The sequence below is a fragment of the Cornus florida genome, unplaced genomic scaffold, assembly GCF_030987335.1.
Source record: "Cornus florida cultivar Cherokee Brave unplaced genomic scaffold, ASM3098733v1 CherokeeBrave_3.0.0_Hap2_Chr05, whole genome shotgun sequence".
Lineage (NCBI taxonomy): Eukaryota > Viridiplantae > Streptophyta > Magnoliopsida > Cornales > Cornaceae > Cornus > Cornus florida.
Window position 1 is genome coordinate 99166016 of NW_026775575.1, and position 19120 is coordinate 99185135.

The 19120-nt window shown below is 37.4% G+C and overlaps 1 protein-coding gene across 3 annotated transcripts in view; it reads right to left on the reverse strand.

Annotated features, from left to right (window-relative positions):
* Positions 1 to 19120, reverse strand: part of LOC132307913 (lysine-specific demethylase JMJ17) — a 42702-nt gene that overhangs the window by 10740 nt on the left and 12842 nt on the right. The window contains exons 9-26 of one of the 3 annotated variants that reach the window (XM_059805795.1): positions 16761 to 16913; positions 16466 to 16657; positions 16305 to 16376; positions 16042 to 16137; positions 15462 to 15548; positions 15248 to 15364; positions 14937 to 15144; positions 14767 to 14831; positions 14453 to 14511; positions 14219 to 14350; positions 13993 to 14134; positions 13562 to 13897; positions 12913 to 13092; positions 12756 to 12817; positions 11699 to 11777; positions 10751 to 10900; positions 10541 to 10674; positions 29 to 143 (exon numbers count right to left, since the gene is read on the reverse strand). In XM_059805795.1, the coding sequence (XP_059661778.1) occupies positions 29 to 143; positions 10541 to 10674; positions 10751 to 10900; positions 11699 to 11777; positions 12756 to 12817; positions 12913 to 13092; positions 13562 to 13897; positions 13993 to 14134; positions 14219 to 14350; positions 14453 to 14511; positions 14767 to 14831; positions 14937 to 15144; positions 15248 to 15364; positions 15462 to 15548; positions 16042 to 16137; positions 16305 to 16376; positions 16466 to 16657; positions 16761 to 16913 (2379 nt within the window). Of the gene's footprint in view, positions 1 to 28; positions 144 to 10540; positions 10675 to 10750; positions 10901 to 11698; positions 11778 to 12755; positions 12818 to 12912; positions 13093 to 13561; positions 13898 to 13977; positions 14135 to 14218; positions 14351 to 14452; positions 14512 to 14766; positions 14832 to 14936; positions 15145 to 15247; positions 15365 to 15461; positions 15549 to 16041; positions 16138 to 16304; positions 16377 to 16465; positions 16658 to 16760; positions 16914 to 19120 lie in introns of all 3 variants that reach the window. The other 2 variants (XM_059805794.1, XM_059805797.1) reach the window with 2 other exon arrangements.

A 19120-nucleotide genomic window follows, 5' to 3' on the forward strand; every position in this document is an offset into this window, starting at 1 on the left:
AAATACATTTTGAAAACTAAATGCATACCATAGGACCACCCCCATTTCGAGAGTATTCTCCACCTTCCACAAGTTGGCAATATGGACATATAAATAATGTCACATCTCTCGTGTAAGCTTGTCCAACGCACCCTAAATGGTAGCTGTTCACATTGAAACATGGGTAGTGATACACTAATCAATTACAAATCATTTTTCTGTTATGTTCAAAACCAGTTATTCCACAGTCCAACAAAGAAACATCAATATAGTATGTAGACTCTTGTGCTCAACATTCTCCTCAAAATATAAAGAGGATATGCCAACAGAGTCCCACTTTTTGGCCCAAGGGAGAAAAAATCTAGGGATTTTAATTAACAAAGTAGTGAGGGAAGTCAAATACTGAGCATACAATGACCACTACTCTAAATTAGGTAAAAAAAAAAATGGGGAGAAAAAAAAATATATAAACTTGCTAAAGTAAGGGGTGGAAAAATTAGAGATTTAACCATATCAAATGGGTTAAGAGCGAAGATATATGGGCTTAAGTAAAAGATGACAAAATCAAAGAAAGATGAGAAATTGTTACATGAATATCATCAAGGGATTTTAGGCTTAGAAGAATATTCTAACTTTAACAAGAACGAAGAGAGTGTTTTTCATAGGATTAGGAGTCTCGGCTGAAAATGAACTAAGGAAGATGAAATCTAGAACAGCTTTAGGACCAGATGGCATTCCTATTAAAGTTAAAAAAAAGTTCAGGGGATGACGGAGCAACTTTGCTAACAGAATTGTTTAATACGATAATAACGACTAAGAAAATGCTTGATGAGTAATACAAAAGTAATTTAGTAGCTATATCAATGTTATTAAAGGCCCAAGGCGCACCAATGCACTAGAGGTCCTTTGGAGCCTAAGCGCGAGGCGCACAGCGAGGCAGACGCCTAAGTGAAGTGAAGCGCACAATTGAAAATTTATACCACTATAAAAACATTCATATCTCATAAGTCATATCAATATTCTAAAAATTAATATCAAATATAAAAAAGTAAATCCATCAACTAAACAAGCATCCAACAACAATAAAACAGAGCACAAATTTGTTTTCTTAGAAGGCAAAGCAGAATTTGTTTTTTGGAATGGCAAAACAGAGCACAAAAAGAAATTAATCTGTTAACAAGAAAAGAAAAGAAAAAACAGAGCCAAAAAAAGGGACACAGAGACAGAAGAAGTGGATGAAGAGAGAGAAGTAGACGAGAAGAGAGAGAGAGTGTTAAAGAAAAAAAAAAAAAAGAGGAGAACTAGAAAAAGAGAGAGACGTAAACAAAGATAAGAAAGAACTGACGTGGCTTCTTATTTGTTTATTAACTTGCCAAGAGTACCCTTTTTGGCTTAAGAAATAGAATAATCATAGTTTAAAAAAAAAAAAAAATTAGTGAAGCGCGCGCCTAGTAAACATCAGTGAGCCTGGGATGACAACAGGCGCTAGACCTGCGCCTCGAGCCTAGGCACGCCTTTAACAACACTGAGCTATATATAAAATTATAAAGGTAAGAGGGTTATACAAAGTTGTACCAAATTACCAATAATCGTGGAATTAGATATATGACACATACGGTGAAACTTTAGAAGAGAACGATTTAACAAAGACTAAGACGCAAAACTGAAGTGTTGGAAAATCAATGATGTAGGCTATTTAAATGATTGAGGAGACTAATGGAAAGATACAGAGAAAAGAAGAAAGATCTTTTATAAAGTTTTTATTGATGTAGAGACAGTCTATGAGAGGGAAGGTTTTAAAACGAGGTCAAGATTGCAGGGTCACGGTCTAGGGCTGTAATGGGAGTTACGTAACAGGTATCAACTGTCACAGTCATGAAAAATTTTCAACACAAGGAAATATATAAAAACGAGCTAATGTGCAAATTTTAACTCCATAAATTGAATAAAACTATAGTTTTAAAATTATTAAAAGAATTTAATTAAATTTCAAAGATAATTTAATATAGAGAATGGTCTATAAATTAAATTTTAAGGTGCTATAAACAATAACAAATTGTACTTTGCACTAAATTTATGGGCACAAATTCATATTAAAACAATAAAAATAAACATGTCACATTCACAAAAACGCATGCGATAATAGCTTCAGTTGGAGTCAGTATACCTGTAGTTGGATATGGAATATGAATTAAAGATCATATACTCTTAATTATTTGCTTGTTCCTATTTTTAAATAATTTCCAAATATTTCTCATGAATTTTATTAAATTTTTTATTTTTAAAACTGTTTTATTGAGTTATTTAGCAAAACAATATATATTAATATATGCATATTATGATGTATGTTTTAAACTTAATATAATAAAGATATACTAGTTGTTTGCTAAAAATATCATAACTTATTGATTAATCTCGAGTTCGGAACACTTAAGGTAAATCTATTGTCCGATAGGGTGGGGGCATGGTTTTCTCTCTATTTTGATCTTAAGATTGAATAAATAAGAGAGGGAAGGAAAAAAATTGGATTTTTAGACCTAGAACAAAAATCAAGGCCTTCTCGGCAGAGACTTGGGCCAGGTCTTGGCAGAGACAGCAGTGATTTCCCAAATCACGACCGTCTCAGCCGAGACAGACGGAGACACGACTGTATCAACAGAGTCAGACCAAGTCAAACCAAGTCTCGATGAAGTCAGCAGTGATTATTATTCTTGTCGAGATCTCGCCTAACCCAAACTCGACTCTGACCTGAGTCCAAATCAAGTCAGCAGAGATCTAGAACTATGAAGATAGGATCCCTAGAGATGTAAATGTAATATAGAGGGATTTAGAAAACAAAAGAGTGACAAAAGGATATATTGACATCACATTGATCACAAAGGATGTGAATGATGGAACAGTGACTACAGTTGAAATGATTGTGGTGAAAAAAAGTGAATTTTCAATTATTGTGGGCTCTCTCTTCACATTAAGGATCAGCATAAAAGTTCAGATCTTTTTACCTTAGTTATATATGATTAGATGACATGACATGTTCAGGAGGCAATTTCATGGTATATTTTATAGCTGATGATATTGCTTTCATTGATAAAACAAGAGATGAGGTAAGCACTAAATTGAAGGTTTCGAGAAAAACTCTAGAATTAAAAGAATTTAAGATAAGTAAGAACATAATTGAATATATGATGTGTGCCTTTAGTAAATCTAGAAATACAAATGAATATATACTGAAGATTGAGGACCAAAAGATACCAAAAAGCAAACATTATTTATGCTAGTTATTCACAATGGGCAGGATGGTTTAAATGGAGGACGGTGTCTAGAACATTTATGTGATCGATGTCCAACGAAGATAACGCCAATCATAAAATCAAAACATGATGGGTTAAATAGGGGAGTTCATTTAAAATATTGTGGCTGACACATATCCCTCTACTAAGATTGAAAGAGAAGTTATATCAAATCGCTATTAGACCAGCCATTCTTCATTAGAAATAATGTTTGGCAGTCAAGAAACAATAGATCCATAAAGTGAGGTAGAAATGTGAATCTTGAGATAGATATATGGGCAAGGAAAAAAATAATAGAATTAGAAATGAGCACATCCTTAAGATGTGATGTAGAACAGCTCGCTCACGATTATCTGAGCATACAGAATCATCGCAAATCAGGGAGGCTGAAAAGGTAAGGAGAATAGAAAAAATAAATAAATAAATATAGAAAAGTCAAAAGGAGATTTGGTGTAGTTGCCAACAATAGAAGATATTATTCTCCATTGCAAGAATTAAGGAGGATTCAGAAGGGAAAAAAAAAAAAGATTTGGTGTGGTTGCCAACAATAGAAAATATTATTCTCCATTGCAAGATTTAAGGAGGATTCTGCTCAATCAAATCTCAGATTTCCCCCTTTAATATTATTTCACGCATGCTTTCTTTTTTTATTTTATTTTCAACTTGCCTATATAAAGGCAAGAGATGTAAGTCTACATAGATCATTATTATCAATATAATTTCAGTTTCTCTCTTGTAAGTGTGTTTTTTGTGAATTCCAAGGTTTAACTCTATTCTTAATCGTTTCCACTACGTTAGTTGGTATCAGAACAAGGTTCCGAATCCAAGATTCGCCTTTGTTTTGATGGGTGGTTCACGAGATAGAAGTAACCCCTCCAGCAACGGTAATTGTGATGGAGTAGCTCTTTTGAGGGTTAAGTTTACTTAGTTCCAAACCAACTTTAATCGAACCTTACTTGATATGCATGAAACTATGCGTCAAGTATTTGCAAGATTGACAACGGTAGAACTTAACCGCGAGACCAACAGGCTGCCCAACAACGGTGATCATGGACGTCCAATTGGTAATCGCAACCCAAACCCACCGAATAGGCAACCAGCCTATGAAGAAAATGTCGATTTTGGTAACCACCGAGCCGTACAGGTGTTTGGAGATAATCGAGGTCGATGGGAAATTGATGATTCCAGGGATTTTCGTATGAAGGTTGACCTACCCACCTTTCAAGGTCATCTTCGTATTGAAGAATTCTTGGACTAGATTAGTGAAGTTGAACGTTTCTTTGACTATATGAAAATTCAGGAGGAGAAGCAAGTCAAACTCGTGGCCTATAAGTTGAAAAGCGGCGCATCAGCATGGTTGGATCAAGTGCAAACTACCCGCGCACGTTAGGGTAAAGATCCGGTACGTACATGGGTTAAGATGAATAAGTTGATGAAAGCTCGATTTTTACCCCCTGATTACAACAGGTTCTTTATCAGAAATATGAGTCCTACACGCAAGGAAGTAGAACGATTGCTGAATATGCTAAAGAATTCTATTGGTTGTCATCCCGTAACAACCTGGTGCAACCCTTTAGCATGGTGGCCCGTTTCAAAGGCGGGTTAGGATGGGATATTAAAGAGAAAGTGGCACAGCAACCGTTATTCAAACTGTCTAAGATTGTCACGGCGGCAGAGAGAGCAGAATCCTTACTGGAGAAGTCGAAGAATTGGTCTCGTGGTTCACATAATACCCCACGTCCTACACATGACATGGGTAAACAGACCACGGTAGCCCTTGTTCCAATGACATGACGAGGCATTGGATATAGTTCAACAAAGGCCAAACCCGCAGTACCCATAGGCCCTGCTGGAAGCGGAGCCTCATGCACACCCAAGTATAGGCAAGTGTTTTCAGTGTGGAGAACCTGACCATAAATCCAACAATTGCCCCAAGCGACCGAGAGTAAATTTGGTGAGCATAAGGAAGGCGAGGGTGAGGATAATCTAGTTTGGGATGTTCGATTCAGGCGTGCCTTTCAGGATTGGGAGATTGATGAGGCAATTCGTCTCTTGAAGTTGTTATATCACCAGAGGATTGTGGTGGAGGATTCGGATTGTTGGTCTTGGGTCGCAAACTCCAAGGGGCGTTTTGAGGTGAGGTCTTTCTTCAAGTGCCTCTCTTTTGATCCTGGAGTTCGTTTTCCTTGGAAGTCTGTTTGGCGTTCTAAGGCTCCTCTCAAAGTGGCTTTCTTTGTGTGGACTTCGGTTCTGGGTAGGATCTTAACCCAGGATAATTTGAGAAGGAGAAGCCAGGTGGTGGTCAATCGTTGTTATATGTGTCTTTGTGATGAGGAATCTGTGGATCACCTTCTTATTCATTGCTCTTTGGCTAGAGAGTGTTGGGATTTGATGCTTGGCTTATTTGGGTTTTATTGGGTTATGCCAGGATCTGCTAGAGAGTTGATTGAGATGTGGAGAGGTTGCCATGTGGGGGCTCTCAGTCAGGATGCGTGGAGAGCTACGCCGCTTTGTATGTGGTGGTGTATTTGGCTTGAAAGGAATAGGAGATACTTTGAAGGAAAGGCGGTGTCGATTTCGGTGCTTAAATTCTCGATTATTTCCACTCTTTTTTGTTGAGTTTCAAGGAGAGATCATAGATCGTTGGAGGAGATTGTTGATTTTTTTGGCCTCTTTGAAGGCTTGAGACCTTTTTGCTCTTTTGTATTTCCTTGGGTTTCACTCCCCGCTTGAGCGTCTTTTAATAATATTCTTTTATTTATCAAAAAAAAAAAAAGGAAGGCGAGGGTGAGGAAGGTGAGTTCCTTACCTTTGAAGAAGAATAGGTGACTGAAGGAGACAATGGCGAGTTGTTATGCCACTCTTTAGTCGTGAGGAGGTTCATGTTCACGCCAAAGGAGCAGCAGCCGCAGCATCATAATGTGTTCCGTACACGTTGCACTGTCAACCATAAGGTATGTGACATTATTGATAGCGGCAGTAGTGAGAACAAGGTTTCCTTAACAATGGTTCAAAAATTGGGGCTTAAAACAAAGAAACATCTCCATCCATACAAAATTGGATGCATCAAGAAAGGCCCAGAAACGCGAGTAACTAAAAGTTGCACCGTTCCATTCTTAATTGGGAAAGCATATGCAGAGGAGGTGCATTGTGATGTAGTCGACATGGCAATTTGATGTTGATGCCACTCACCGTGGTAGAGACAATGTGTATATTATATACAAGAATGGTCAGAAGATTGTTTTAGGTCTGCTAAAAGAAGCCGAATTTCACAAAGGAAATTCAGTTATGTTGATCAACGATGAGGAATTTCTAGGCGAAATAACAACTGCCCCTAAAATCTTTATTGTTATGTGAAAAGGGGAAGTAGTTGAACAATCCTTTTATAGTACCAGCAATATTGCTGCCATTACTACAGGAGTTCAGTGAGTTGGTGCTGAAAGGCTCACCTGATAGTCTCCCTCCCATGAGGGACATTCAGCACCACATTGACTTGGTGTCCAGGGCGATCCTGCCAAATCTACCACATTACCGGATGAGTCCAAACTCGTTGGATCTTACAAGAGCAAGTGCAAGAGTTACTATAGAAATTCGCCTATGTTGTTCCGGCCTTACTAGTACCGAAGAAAGATGGCAGTTGGAGAATGTGTTGGTAGTCGCGCAATTAACAGAATCACTGTCAAGTACAGATTTCCTATTCCACGATTGGATAATATGTTGGATATGTTGGCGGAATCGAAAGTCTTCACCAAAGTGGACCTCAAGAGTGGATACCAACAGTTCAGAACCCACCTTGGCGAAGAGTGGAAAACGGCTTTCAAGACAAAAAAAGAACTGTACGAGTGGTTAGCTATGCCATTCGGATTATCTAACGCACCAAGTACTTACATGCGGTTGATGAATCAAGTACTCAAACAATTTATTGGTCGATTTGTAGTTGTTTATTTCGACGATATTCTGGTTTATAGTCAAACAGAGTCATAATACCTTTTGCACCTGATAGAGGTATTAACACCTTTTCTGAAGAATAAGTTGTTCATTAACTTAAGAAGTGTAGCTTTGTGACCCCAGGCCTAGTATTCCCCGGCTATGTGGTTTGTAGTGATGGCATTCAAGTAGATGAGGAGAAGGTGAGGGCCATTCGGGAGTGGCCTACGCTGAAGAATGCGAGAGAAGTACGCAGTTTCCATGGCTTAGCCACGTTCTACCGAAGGTTTATCAAGAACTTCAGTAGTATTGTGGCTCCCATCACAGAATGCATAAAGAAAGGAAAATTTCAATGGGAAGAGGAAGTTGAGATGAGTTTTGCCTTAATCAAGGAAAAACTGTGAACAGCTCCAATCTCAGTCCTTCCAGATTTTGAGAAGCTATTCCAGGTGGATCGTGATGCCTCAATAGTCAATAGTGGGAATCAGAGCAGTTCTATCACCAGAAGGAAGACCAGTAGCGTTTTACAGTGAGAAGCTGAGTGAAGTACGCAAGAAGTGGACTACCTACGAGTTGGAATTCTATGCGGTGGCGCAAGCTTTGCATACATGGGAGCATTATCTTATCCAGCGAGAGTTCGTGCTGTTTACAGATCACCAAGCACTGACATCCATTAACAATCAAAACAGTGTTAATCGGATGCACGCGCGATGGGCGGCTTATATACAGCGATTCACCATCTCGCTAAAACACAAATCAGGCCAACAGAACAAAGTTGCAGATGCACTAAGTCGGAAAACAGCTTTTTTAGTGACTATGAGGGTTGAAATCACAAAGTTCAAGTGCCTAAAGGAGTTATATGAGGCCGACGAAGATTTTGGCCAAGCCTAAGCAGCGTGTAAAACGAGCCAATCCTTTACAGGGTTGCACATGCACATGCAGGAAGGATTTCTCTTTAATGGCATTCAGTTTTGTATTCCACGGAGTTCTTTGCGAGAGCAAGTGGTTCGTGAATTGTATGGAGGAGGATTAGGAGGACATTTAGGGCGTGATAAAAAGCGAGAGCTGGCAGAAGAACGGTATTATTGGCCGCAACTCAAGCGTGACATGGAGAACCATGTGTGGCGGTGCTAAATCTGCCAAACTAATAAAGGCTAATCTCATAATACTGGTCTTTACACACCACTACCTATTCCAGATGCTCCATGGGAGGATTTATCCATGGATTTTGTTCTAGGGTTGCCGAGGACGCATGCAAGCAGACGAACGACGCAGTCCAAATGGCCAATCTATTCTTTAAGGAAGTGGTTCGTTTACATTGGGTGCCACAGTCCATTACCTCAGATCGTGACACCAAGTTCTTATCTCACTTTTGGCAGACTTTATGGAAGAAATTCAATACCCCTCTTAATTTCAGTAGCACCAGTCACCCCAGACTAATGGACAAACAGAGGTGGTGAATAGGACCCTTGGAAATCTAATTCGTTGTATTTCAGCAGAGAAACCAAAACAGTGGGTTCTTCTCTTACCCAGGCAGAATTTGCTTACAATTGCATGGTTAACAGGTACACTAGAAAATCCCCACTTGCGGTTGTGTATTGTTGTCCTCCAAAAGTTGCTTTGGATTTGGTATCCTTACCGAAGTTGCCGGGGAAGAGTATTGCTGCAAAGAAAATGGCTAAGTACATTAAGACCATTCAGGAGTGTGTCGAGAAACAACTAGAGGAAACTTACGCCAAATACAAGGCCGTAGCTGACAAGAGATGAAGGAAAAAGGTATTTGAAGAAGGGGACCTGGTTGTGGTGTATCTAAGAAAAGAGAGATTTCCAGTGGGAACATACAACAAGCTAAAGGCCAAAAAATAAGGTCCATACCAGATTCTAAATAAAATCAATGACAACGCCTATGTGATTGATTTACCCATTGACATGGCCATTTCTTCTACCTTCAATGTGGCTAACATACATGAATATTATCTACCAAATTCGGGTAACTTGGAGACGAGTTCTTTTTACGGAGGGTAGATTGATATAAAACAGCTCGTTCACGATTATCTGAGTATATAGGATCGTTGCAAATCAGGGAGGCAAAAAAGGTAAGAAGAATAGAAGGAAAAAAAAAATAAGGAAGAGTCAAAAGGAGAATTGGTGTAGTTGCCAACAATAGAAGATATTATTCTCCATTGCAAGATCTAAGGAGGATTCTGCTCCATCAAATCTAATATTTCCTCTTTAATATTATTTCACGCATGCTTTCTTTTTTTATTTTATTTTTGACTTGCCTATATAAAGGCAAGAGATGTAAGTCAGCAGAGATCATTATTATCAATATAATTTTAGTTTCTCTCTTGTGAGTGTGTTCTTTGTGAATTCCAGGGTTTAACCATTTTCTTTATCATTTCCGCTACGTTAAGATGGTTGAAGTAGCACCCACTGGCAATAGAATGTGACAAAATCAATTAAGATAGCAAGCACTAAATTGAAGGTTTCGAGGAAAACTCTAGAATTAAAAGAATTTAAGATAAGTAAGAACATGACTGAATAGATGATGTGTGCCTCTAGTAAATCTAGAAATACAAATGAAAATATACTGAAGATTGAGGACCAAAAGATACCAAAAAGCAAACATTATTTATGCTAGTTATTCACAATGGGCAGGATGGTTTAAATGGAGGACCACGTCTAGAACATTTTGTGATCGATGTCCAATGAAGGAGAAATTGGAGATAATGCCAATCATCAAATCAAAGCATGATGGGTTAAATAGAGGAGTTCATTTTAAATATTGTGGCTGGCACAACTCCCTCTACTAATAAGATTGAAAGAGAAATTATATCAAACCACTATTAGACCAGCCATTCTTTATTAGAAATAATGTTTGGCAGTCAAGAAACAATAGATCCGTAAAGTGAGAGGCAGAAATGTGAATCTTGAGATAGATATATGGTCAAGACAAAAATAATAGAATTAGAAACGAGCACATCCTTAAGATGGTTGAAGTAGCACCCACTGGCGATAGAATGTGACGAAATCAATTAAGATAGTTTGGCCATGTGCAAAGAAGACACTAAGAGTACCAGTTAGGAGTGGCATTGTCCATAATACGGGTAACGCAAGGGGAAGGGGAAGGGGAAGACCAAAATTAACATAGACACAGTAAAACAAAATATGATAACATCCGGTTTGACTAAGTCTATAACTTTAGAGCAAAATGGAAAAATAAGATTCATGCAGCCAACCCAAATAGTTGGAAAAGAGCTTTTTTGAGTTAAATTGAGTCCCATTTTTTTGGCCAAAGTTCAAAGTAGAATCTTGATAACAAAGCCAGGATCACGATACCTTACCAGTCCTTGCACAAAGAACAAGTTAAAAATTCCTGAGCTTCAAAACCACTGGAGCAGCACATGCATAAATCTCTTGCTTTGCAGCCCATAGACACACCATAAATGTATAAGGATCTATCAAGAGTAGTCTCTATCTGTATAACATTGAAAATAATATGATTACAGTAACAAAGCCAATAAAATTGTAGAAGAGTATGAAATGAGCCGAACCTCTGATAGTGAATTAAGCAGCATGTTTATATCTAGAACTGAATGCCCGACAATGTCCTTGCAGCACTGCTTCCACTGCTCTACCTTTTGTACTTCGGATAAAACCATGTCCAGCTCTGGGCAACTGAAGGCATCAGAGCTTCCAATTTCCTGAATAATCCAATCATATTTTTAGTTGAGCAGACAGGATAAGCAACCAAAAAGTAAAACAATGTCAACAAAATATCATGAAAATAAACAAGTTTTGGTTGTATAAGGCTATACAACAGTTGACTCTGATAACCCATCTGTTTGAAAGCACATCTGCATCATAACTTAAGATTGACGTAGACCAACTTTATTGTTTTAATATATAGAGAACCATAAACCAAATCTTACCAGACACATAGCTGGTCTCAGGAAGATCAAGAGATATAGAAACTAATAAACTATGACCATAAATAAATGAAGCGCCAGTCATAGTTCCAGACAATAACTAAGTAGCCACACAATGTTCCAAGCTTTTGACTTAGAACACCTTCGAAATCATATACTTCGGCAGCTGCCAAGGATATTGAAAGAGAAGATGTGCATGGACAAATACTACTGAAACACAGAAATGCACATTGACCAAGAGTCCAAGACATTCCATGCAGCATACTCGTACATGGATAAGATTCCATCGCATCAAGTTGTTGAACTAAAATAAAGAAAAATCCACTCTATTCTGTTACTCAAATTGCATGAGATTCAAACAGAAATTGCAAATCAACAATATTATTAAACTTCATAACAATTGAAACTGCGCTATAACTAACCCAAAAGAGAGAGAGGGAGAGAAATAAAAAGAAACTGCAATATAAAAATCATAAGAAATATTGTTTCGAAAAGAAACAGCCAATAATCAACATGTGCATTGTACACTTGTATCATCAAAAAGGAAAAAAATAAAATCCACATCATGTAAACCTTGAGCTGTAACAATGAAAACCAAGATCGATCCCCGGATGTAATGCTGAAAAAACAATGCACTTTCTCTAGCCACAAACTACATTCACAGTAAAAATGTCAGTATTAGTATGGCAAGTGATAACTAAAATAAGTAGAAAAAGAAATCATGTGTTAATTATCTTACAATAACAGAAGATAAATGAAAAGCATGCTAGTATGTTTAAACAGATTTTCTTTTATCCCTGATAAGCTACACTTACAGTAACAATGTCCATAAAAGTACAGTAATCGATTATTGAAAGAACTACGAAGAGATAATGTAATCATGTGATGATTATATATATATATAAACACACAATAGATGAAGAACATGCATGTCAGTACGTAAAGATGATGGGAGAAAATAGGGAATTTGTCAAACAACAAAAATGTGGGCCATTGACCCTTCAAAGATTATACATGATGAATGGGAGGAATAGGGAATGTGACTTTTAAAAGAATGAGAAAGTTTAACACAAATAAGTAAAGATGATATGATGTCCCTCTTGTCAATAAGCATGCCAACTACATGTCTACAGTCATCAACTGCAATGAAGCCACAAGTGAAGAGAATGTGATTATTGTAAGGGGTTAAATTAATAGCTATATCCAAGATGACAACAAAAAATTATACTTAAATGAGCAAAAGAGACTATATCATCTTCCCCATCCTTGAATTCCGAAACCCAAAAAAGGAAACAAAAAGATAAAGGTCAAAAGTTATAAATAATAAGAAATTACAAGAATGTTTTAACTATTTCTATGACATGGAATATATTTGAGTCCTTCCTTGTGTGACATACAAAAATGTCACAATAACTAAGCAGCATACTTAAGACTATACATTGATTATTTGTTGTCAAGTTAAACCTAACAATAACATGGCATTCTATGTGAAACAAGCTAGATTGATCTCAAAATCACATTAACCATATGATATGTCTTGTTTCAGATGCAGTTTCAAATGGTAAATCTACTTCGGAAGGATAGAAAAACATTAGGGGAGATAGTGGCACCACTGAACCAGGAAACTCACTCGTGTTTCTCAATAGCAGTTCCAAGTTGACAAACAACCACCGGAAATGATACTTCAAGTCTCTGCAATTTAACGATATCAAAAGTAAATCCTCCATAACAATTAAAAAAAGAGTTAATATAAGTAGGCTAAGAGAAAAGGTAAATAAAATAAAAACCTGAGACTGCAAAAGAATTTCTTTAGCATCATCCAACTTGAATCTTCTACAATTGCATAGCAAAGGAATCTCCAAGGCTTTCTTAAGCCAATTTATTCCATCCATCAAAGAACTACACAAAGCACTAGATGCGCATGTAAATGGGAGGTGGTATGCATCCTGCATCAGCATCTCAACTTCCTACAAGAAAAATAGACAGAGATATAGGTCTAAAAAGAAAAGGAAGCATAAAATGATATTTGGAGTTAAAAAAAAGGTAAATTTTCTCCTCCCACATGGGAGGATGGAGTTCAAGTCCCCATTGGGGTAATATGTTTCTGCGTGCGCACTCTTGTGAAAAATAAATTTTGAAAAAACAAAAAAAACAGAGTTCAGAAAGGCAAAGACACTCAAGCAAAATTGCAGATGCAGAGGCACATCATTATTTGTCCCCATATCCACAGCAACTAAGAATTCAAAAACTTTCATGCAGCTTTCTGCATATGAGCATTTATTTAACAGTCACAAATAATAAATTTTAAACGAGAAGCATCACATGGACTTCATCATATGTCACAATATGAAAGAGAATTCAATTGCACAAGTTGGAGCAAAGAGGAAAGAAAGATATAAACACGGGCATGCAACGTATGAAGATAAAGTCAGTCACCTCAGGTGGAGGAGCTATAGAACAGAGAGAAAGAGCCTTGAAGCACCATTGGAGTGTAGAACAGGCATCTTGAAGTTTCGGAATCTCCGCAAATTCGAAATGAAGAGAGAAACCAGCTTTTATAATTGAGTTTATTTTAGCAACTATGTGCTCAATTTTAAAAGTAAGGTCACTGGTATTTCCATCACCAATTGTATTACTATGTAAAAGGCAGTCTGCATCACACAGTAGAGAATAAGCATCATGCTCCCAATGGATGCAATTCTTTAATACTGTTTGAAGCATTGTTCTTTCGCCCATAGATACCTTCAGAAGCATTGACTGAGAAACTAATTCCTACAAAAATCATAGCATATTGTCATCCTGATTGTCCATTAAAATATAGCAAACATTCCAGATGCAAAAAATGTAAGAACCTTGAGGGCCTCAACTTTGAGAGAACTTGAGGCACGCATCACAGTTAAATCGGCCTCTAAGTAAGGCTTAGACTTCTGTAACCAAGACTTAGTCATAGATACTGCATCCTTGACAACATCAAGAGAAGGTAGAATAACAAGTATGTCCTCAGAAGTCCTGAAACATTCAAAACAAAATATTATAGCTCGGATGGAACATAATCTAAGAAATTCGATAGTCAAAAACAAGCACAGTATAAACCTTATAACATCCTCAAAGTCGGACATCTGAGCCTCACTTCCAAGAATATGTACTGCTTTTTCTTCCCAACACATAGCTGTCGCAAGTACCCCAGAAATATCAACAAAAAACTTCTCTTTCTCAATCTGCAATCTGAAAAAGTTGGCAAGTGAATTTTAAAAACCAATTGAGAAAATTAGCGCAAATGTTGACTATTCTTAATTTTGTAAGAGGCACCAAGTTAGGGAAGCTTACACAGTTGCTTCCATTATTAGTTGCTGGATGAAGTCCAAAGACATTTTAGTCCCAAGTGCCTGTACCAATATTGCATAAATTGTTTGACTTCGAGCAATAAAATCAGGAAAGAACAACTTGAACCACAGAACCAAAACAGACTGGTGAACAATGCATCAAACACCAAGCTCCCATCATAAACATAGCAGTCATTAAACTTGAAACCATCAAGGTACATTACTTGGTGAGAGGAGAAAATTTAAGACTTAAGATAAAACCGACTGTACTAGATAAAATTGGAACCACACAAAAGTTTGAAAAAGAATAAAATGTACCTTAAGAGCTTTAACCCTGCAACAAGCCTTCTTCAACTCAACCTCAACGCAAGGTAACTCGCCAACTATTTGTAAAATGAACAAATAATACAACCAAAAAATATCAATATAATTAGGAAGACAATCTTTAGGAAATAAAAGAGGGAATTTGCATATGCCAAGGAGCTTACCTTGAATTTTCAACAGCATTGCATCTTTCTGAATACAAATTAACTCTTCGACAACATGTTCTTGATCCTCCCGTTCATCAACGCTCATTAGAACAGCATTAAAGCGGGAAAGCCATGATACAGCATCACTGTGATATTGCCTCAACAGGTTTAACTCCGGAATATTAACAGTGCAACCATCCAAGTCTTGGAGGAGCACTTCAAGATTCTGCACAAATCAAAAAATAAGTATACATACATGCCATTCTTTGTACCCAACTTAAATGAACCCTTTCAAGAAAACAAAAGATGAAGCATCTGCAAGGAACGACCTTTAGATTAATAGGTCCTGTCAACATCTCATTGCACCGAGCACGACGAGATTCAACTAGCTTTATTAAATCCAAAAGCATGTCAGCTTCAGGGAGTTGAACTTGAAGCTCCGAAATCTATCCAAAATCAATAATAAAAAGTTTAAAACAAGTAAACCACAGAAAGTATATCCAACAACAACGCAATTTGACATAGAAAATCTATCTATATCACCTCTGACTTTAACTTGTACAGTATATCAACCTCAATTGTAGCAGGATGTTTTTCTGATATGCATCTCTTCACACTATCTAACCAGACCTATAGGACCGCAATAATGGGAAAATATCAGCAAAATTATAAAGCCACCGGAACTAAAAACCCCTTAGAAAACACCATCTATAAAAGGAGAATGCCTAAAATGGCGTGTCAAAGTAAGCCACCCATCCCCATCTAAAGCTGCTTTAGTGTCATTTTTTTCTTGTGATCTTTTTGGGGTTAAAAAAATTGGAAATGCAAGAATAGCTGAAAGGCAATCTCGGGCATCCACAAAACTATGAATGAAATTGAATAGCTCCTCTTCAATTAAGTTCTCCCCACCCAGTTGAAAGGACAACAAGAGAATTTTTTGTCAAGTAGATTTAGAGCATAAGTCTACAGGCATATTACAGAAATTAATTCCAATCGATAAAGAGTAGTTTGCTCAGTTTAAACTGATTTAGAGAAGAAAACCTTAGAAAAAATTGACCAGAAGAAAAACTCTTCCTAAAGATTTATATAAAGATTAAAATATAGGGAAGCCAACAAAATTTACCTTTGCAAAAGATAGCTTTCTTGCTAATTTTTCACCATCTTTTAGATAGATTGGAAAGTCACGAACCTTCGAGTACAGGACTTCCCAATCAGTAATCTGGAGTGGCAATGATAAAAGAACAGAACAAAATTGCTCAAATTGAATGGAAAGAAGTAATACTAGATCATAGTGAAATTACATTATTGAATACCAAAAATTCAGTTCCACAAATTTTGTAGATATAAGTTTAATGATTAGAGCACTGTAAGTGTAAGAGAGTTTACAGAAGCTTTTGAGCACGAGGAGAGAGCAGAATCAATTTCCTGAATAAGCACACCAGCTTTTTCTTCATAATTCTACATAAAATGAATCAAACAGTTCTAAGAGTTCTATCAACAGACGGAGTCATACAGCAAAAACCACAACACCACTGTAAAATGTTAACCTTCAATTTAAGATTCTTGGGCTCATTACAAGGCAAAGGGTTAAAACAAAGCAAATTGGTAACATGTTCCAAATGCACTTTTTCTATATCATGGCAGTGATGGTATGACCATTTCTCGACTTTAGAAAGACAATCTTTTATGTTTTCTGCCCATTTCTGAGCTTCAATCAAGTTCTTTGCCACGTCTCGCACCTACACTCATGAGTGGAACATATACATATAATTCAGCCAATTTAATTATTAAGCATATGCTCAAGAGTTACAAAAGAATGAAACTTAAATACTTAAAGCTCACCGGATCCATTTCAGAACCAGCCCAAAGAAACTGTTCAGCTTCCTTTAATGCATTAACATAAGCATCTTTAGAATATGGAATCTGAAGAATCTTACAAGATCTCAAAAGCCATTGTTCTGCAAGTTCGGAAAGAGAGATATGACCACCTTTAACCTACATAAAACACAGTCATAGCAGAAAATAGTCAACTAACTTTTATTTTTAGCAGCTAAATGTTTTTTTTTTTTTTTTTTTGATAAGTAAGATATGCATAGAAAGCGCTCAAAAGGGGACACATCCCAAGGGAACAACACAAGGCCAAAAAGGGCCTTTAAGCCTTCAAAGAGGCTAAGAAAACAACAACATCCTCTAGAGATCTAAAATCTCTACCAAAAACCCAACAAGAAAAAGTGGAAATAATAGAGAACTTAAGAAAAGAAATAGGCCTCTCCTTGCCATCAAAAAATCTCCTATTCCTCTCAAGCCAAATGCACCACCACACACAAAGAGGCATAGCCCTCCAAGCATCACGAATATGGGCCCCCACAGAACACCCTCTCCAAGCCTCAACCAGCCCCTCTAGTGGATCGAGGCATGACCCAATGGATCCCAAACAAACCAAGCATCAAGGCCCAACAATCCTTGGCCATGGAACAGTGCAGAAGAAGATGATCCATTGTCTCCTCATCCCGAAGACACGTGTAACACCGATTGACCACCACATGATTTCTCATTCTCAAATAGTCTTGGGTTAAGATCTTACCCAAAACAGTGGTCCAAGCAAAGAAAGCAACCTTGAGAGGAGCCTTAGAGCGCCACACAGACTTCCAGGGGAAAGTTCCTCCAGGCTCCACAAAAAGACACCTGAAGAAGGAACGAACATCAAAGCGACCCTGCGAATTGGGAGCCCAAATCCAACAATCAAAGTCTCCATCCACAACTCCCTACCGATACAACACCTCCAACAGACGAGTGGCATCCTCAACCTCCCAATCCAAAAGAAAACGCCTGAATCGAACGTCCCAAACCAGTCTCCCGCTATCAAGCTGATAACAGTCAACCACCCTGGCCTGCCTATCCGTAGCAATCCTGAAGCGCCGTGGGAAAGCAAGAGCAAGAGAAAGATCCCCACACCAAACATCCTCCCAAAAACTAATCCTTCTGCCATCCCTGAGTCTAAAACGAACATGAATGGAAAAATCAGCCCAACCCTTCCGAATACACTTCCAGACCCCCACACACCCCTCAAGCCAGGCACCTCAAGAGAACACCACCCTCCTCTGCATTCCCCATATCTACTCGCAATAACCCTCCGCCAAAGCCAAAGCCTCTCCACCCCAAACCTCCACAACAACCATTTCCCAAGAAGAGCTTTGTTGAAAGGCACCAATCTTCTAAGCCCCAACCCACCATTTCAAATCGGCCTGCACACATGCTCCCACCGAACCAGATATTCCACATGCCGAAGACAATAAAAATACTAGAAGTTTAAGTTATGCACCCCAAACATCATAAATCCATGAATTTTGTCCTCCATAGGATATATTCCACTTCCCTTATGCTTGCTTCTTCTTTTACTTCACTGTCATTACTTTTAGGGGCTCAATGTCAGAATTGTTTACACAGATTATGGCAACATTGCATTAGATAATGTTATTGTAATAAAAAGCCAAAGGAGAAATTTATTATCATAAAGAATGAATAATGAGCTCATTGAAAAGACATCTGATGTACTTCTTCTTCCCAAAGATCCACTTTTTTCAAAGGAGAAAGATCACATCCAGCAAGAAAGTTTTAGCTCAATAGGATTTAGGTAGGCAAATTTTGTTCTACAAAACTGGAATCTGTGACTTTTAGTTTAAATTTCTAGCTTAGGTTACAAATTTTTCAAAAGTTACAGTTATTTGATTACCTCCCAAGGTCGAAGAAGGAAATCAAAGCTACATTCAAGTATAATTCAGTAATCTTCCAAGTCTACAAGGGTAAAAACTAAAAAGGTAAATTAACAGATGCACTCACCAAATTAGGGTCCATGCATGCATAATTACAGTTTCTAAACTTTCATGATTTTAATCTTATTTGATTCTCTAAATCTTTTAAAACATGCATTAAAAGTTTTTTGGAAATTTCTGTTTTAAGAAATTTTCTAAGTATTGAACTGCAGTAAACTTCAATCGAGGGCTTCAGGTCAATCGATCGAAATAGTTTTTTGGAAAAGTAGTTTCAAAGATTGCTCTAAACAGTACCCTACTATCCCTATACTTCTATGTTGCCTATATATATATATATGATATCACAGAGAATATATATAGAAATTAGCATTATTTGTGAGTTTTTTTTCTTTTCTTTTTTTTTGCAAAAGTAGCATTATTTGTGAGTTT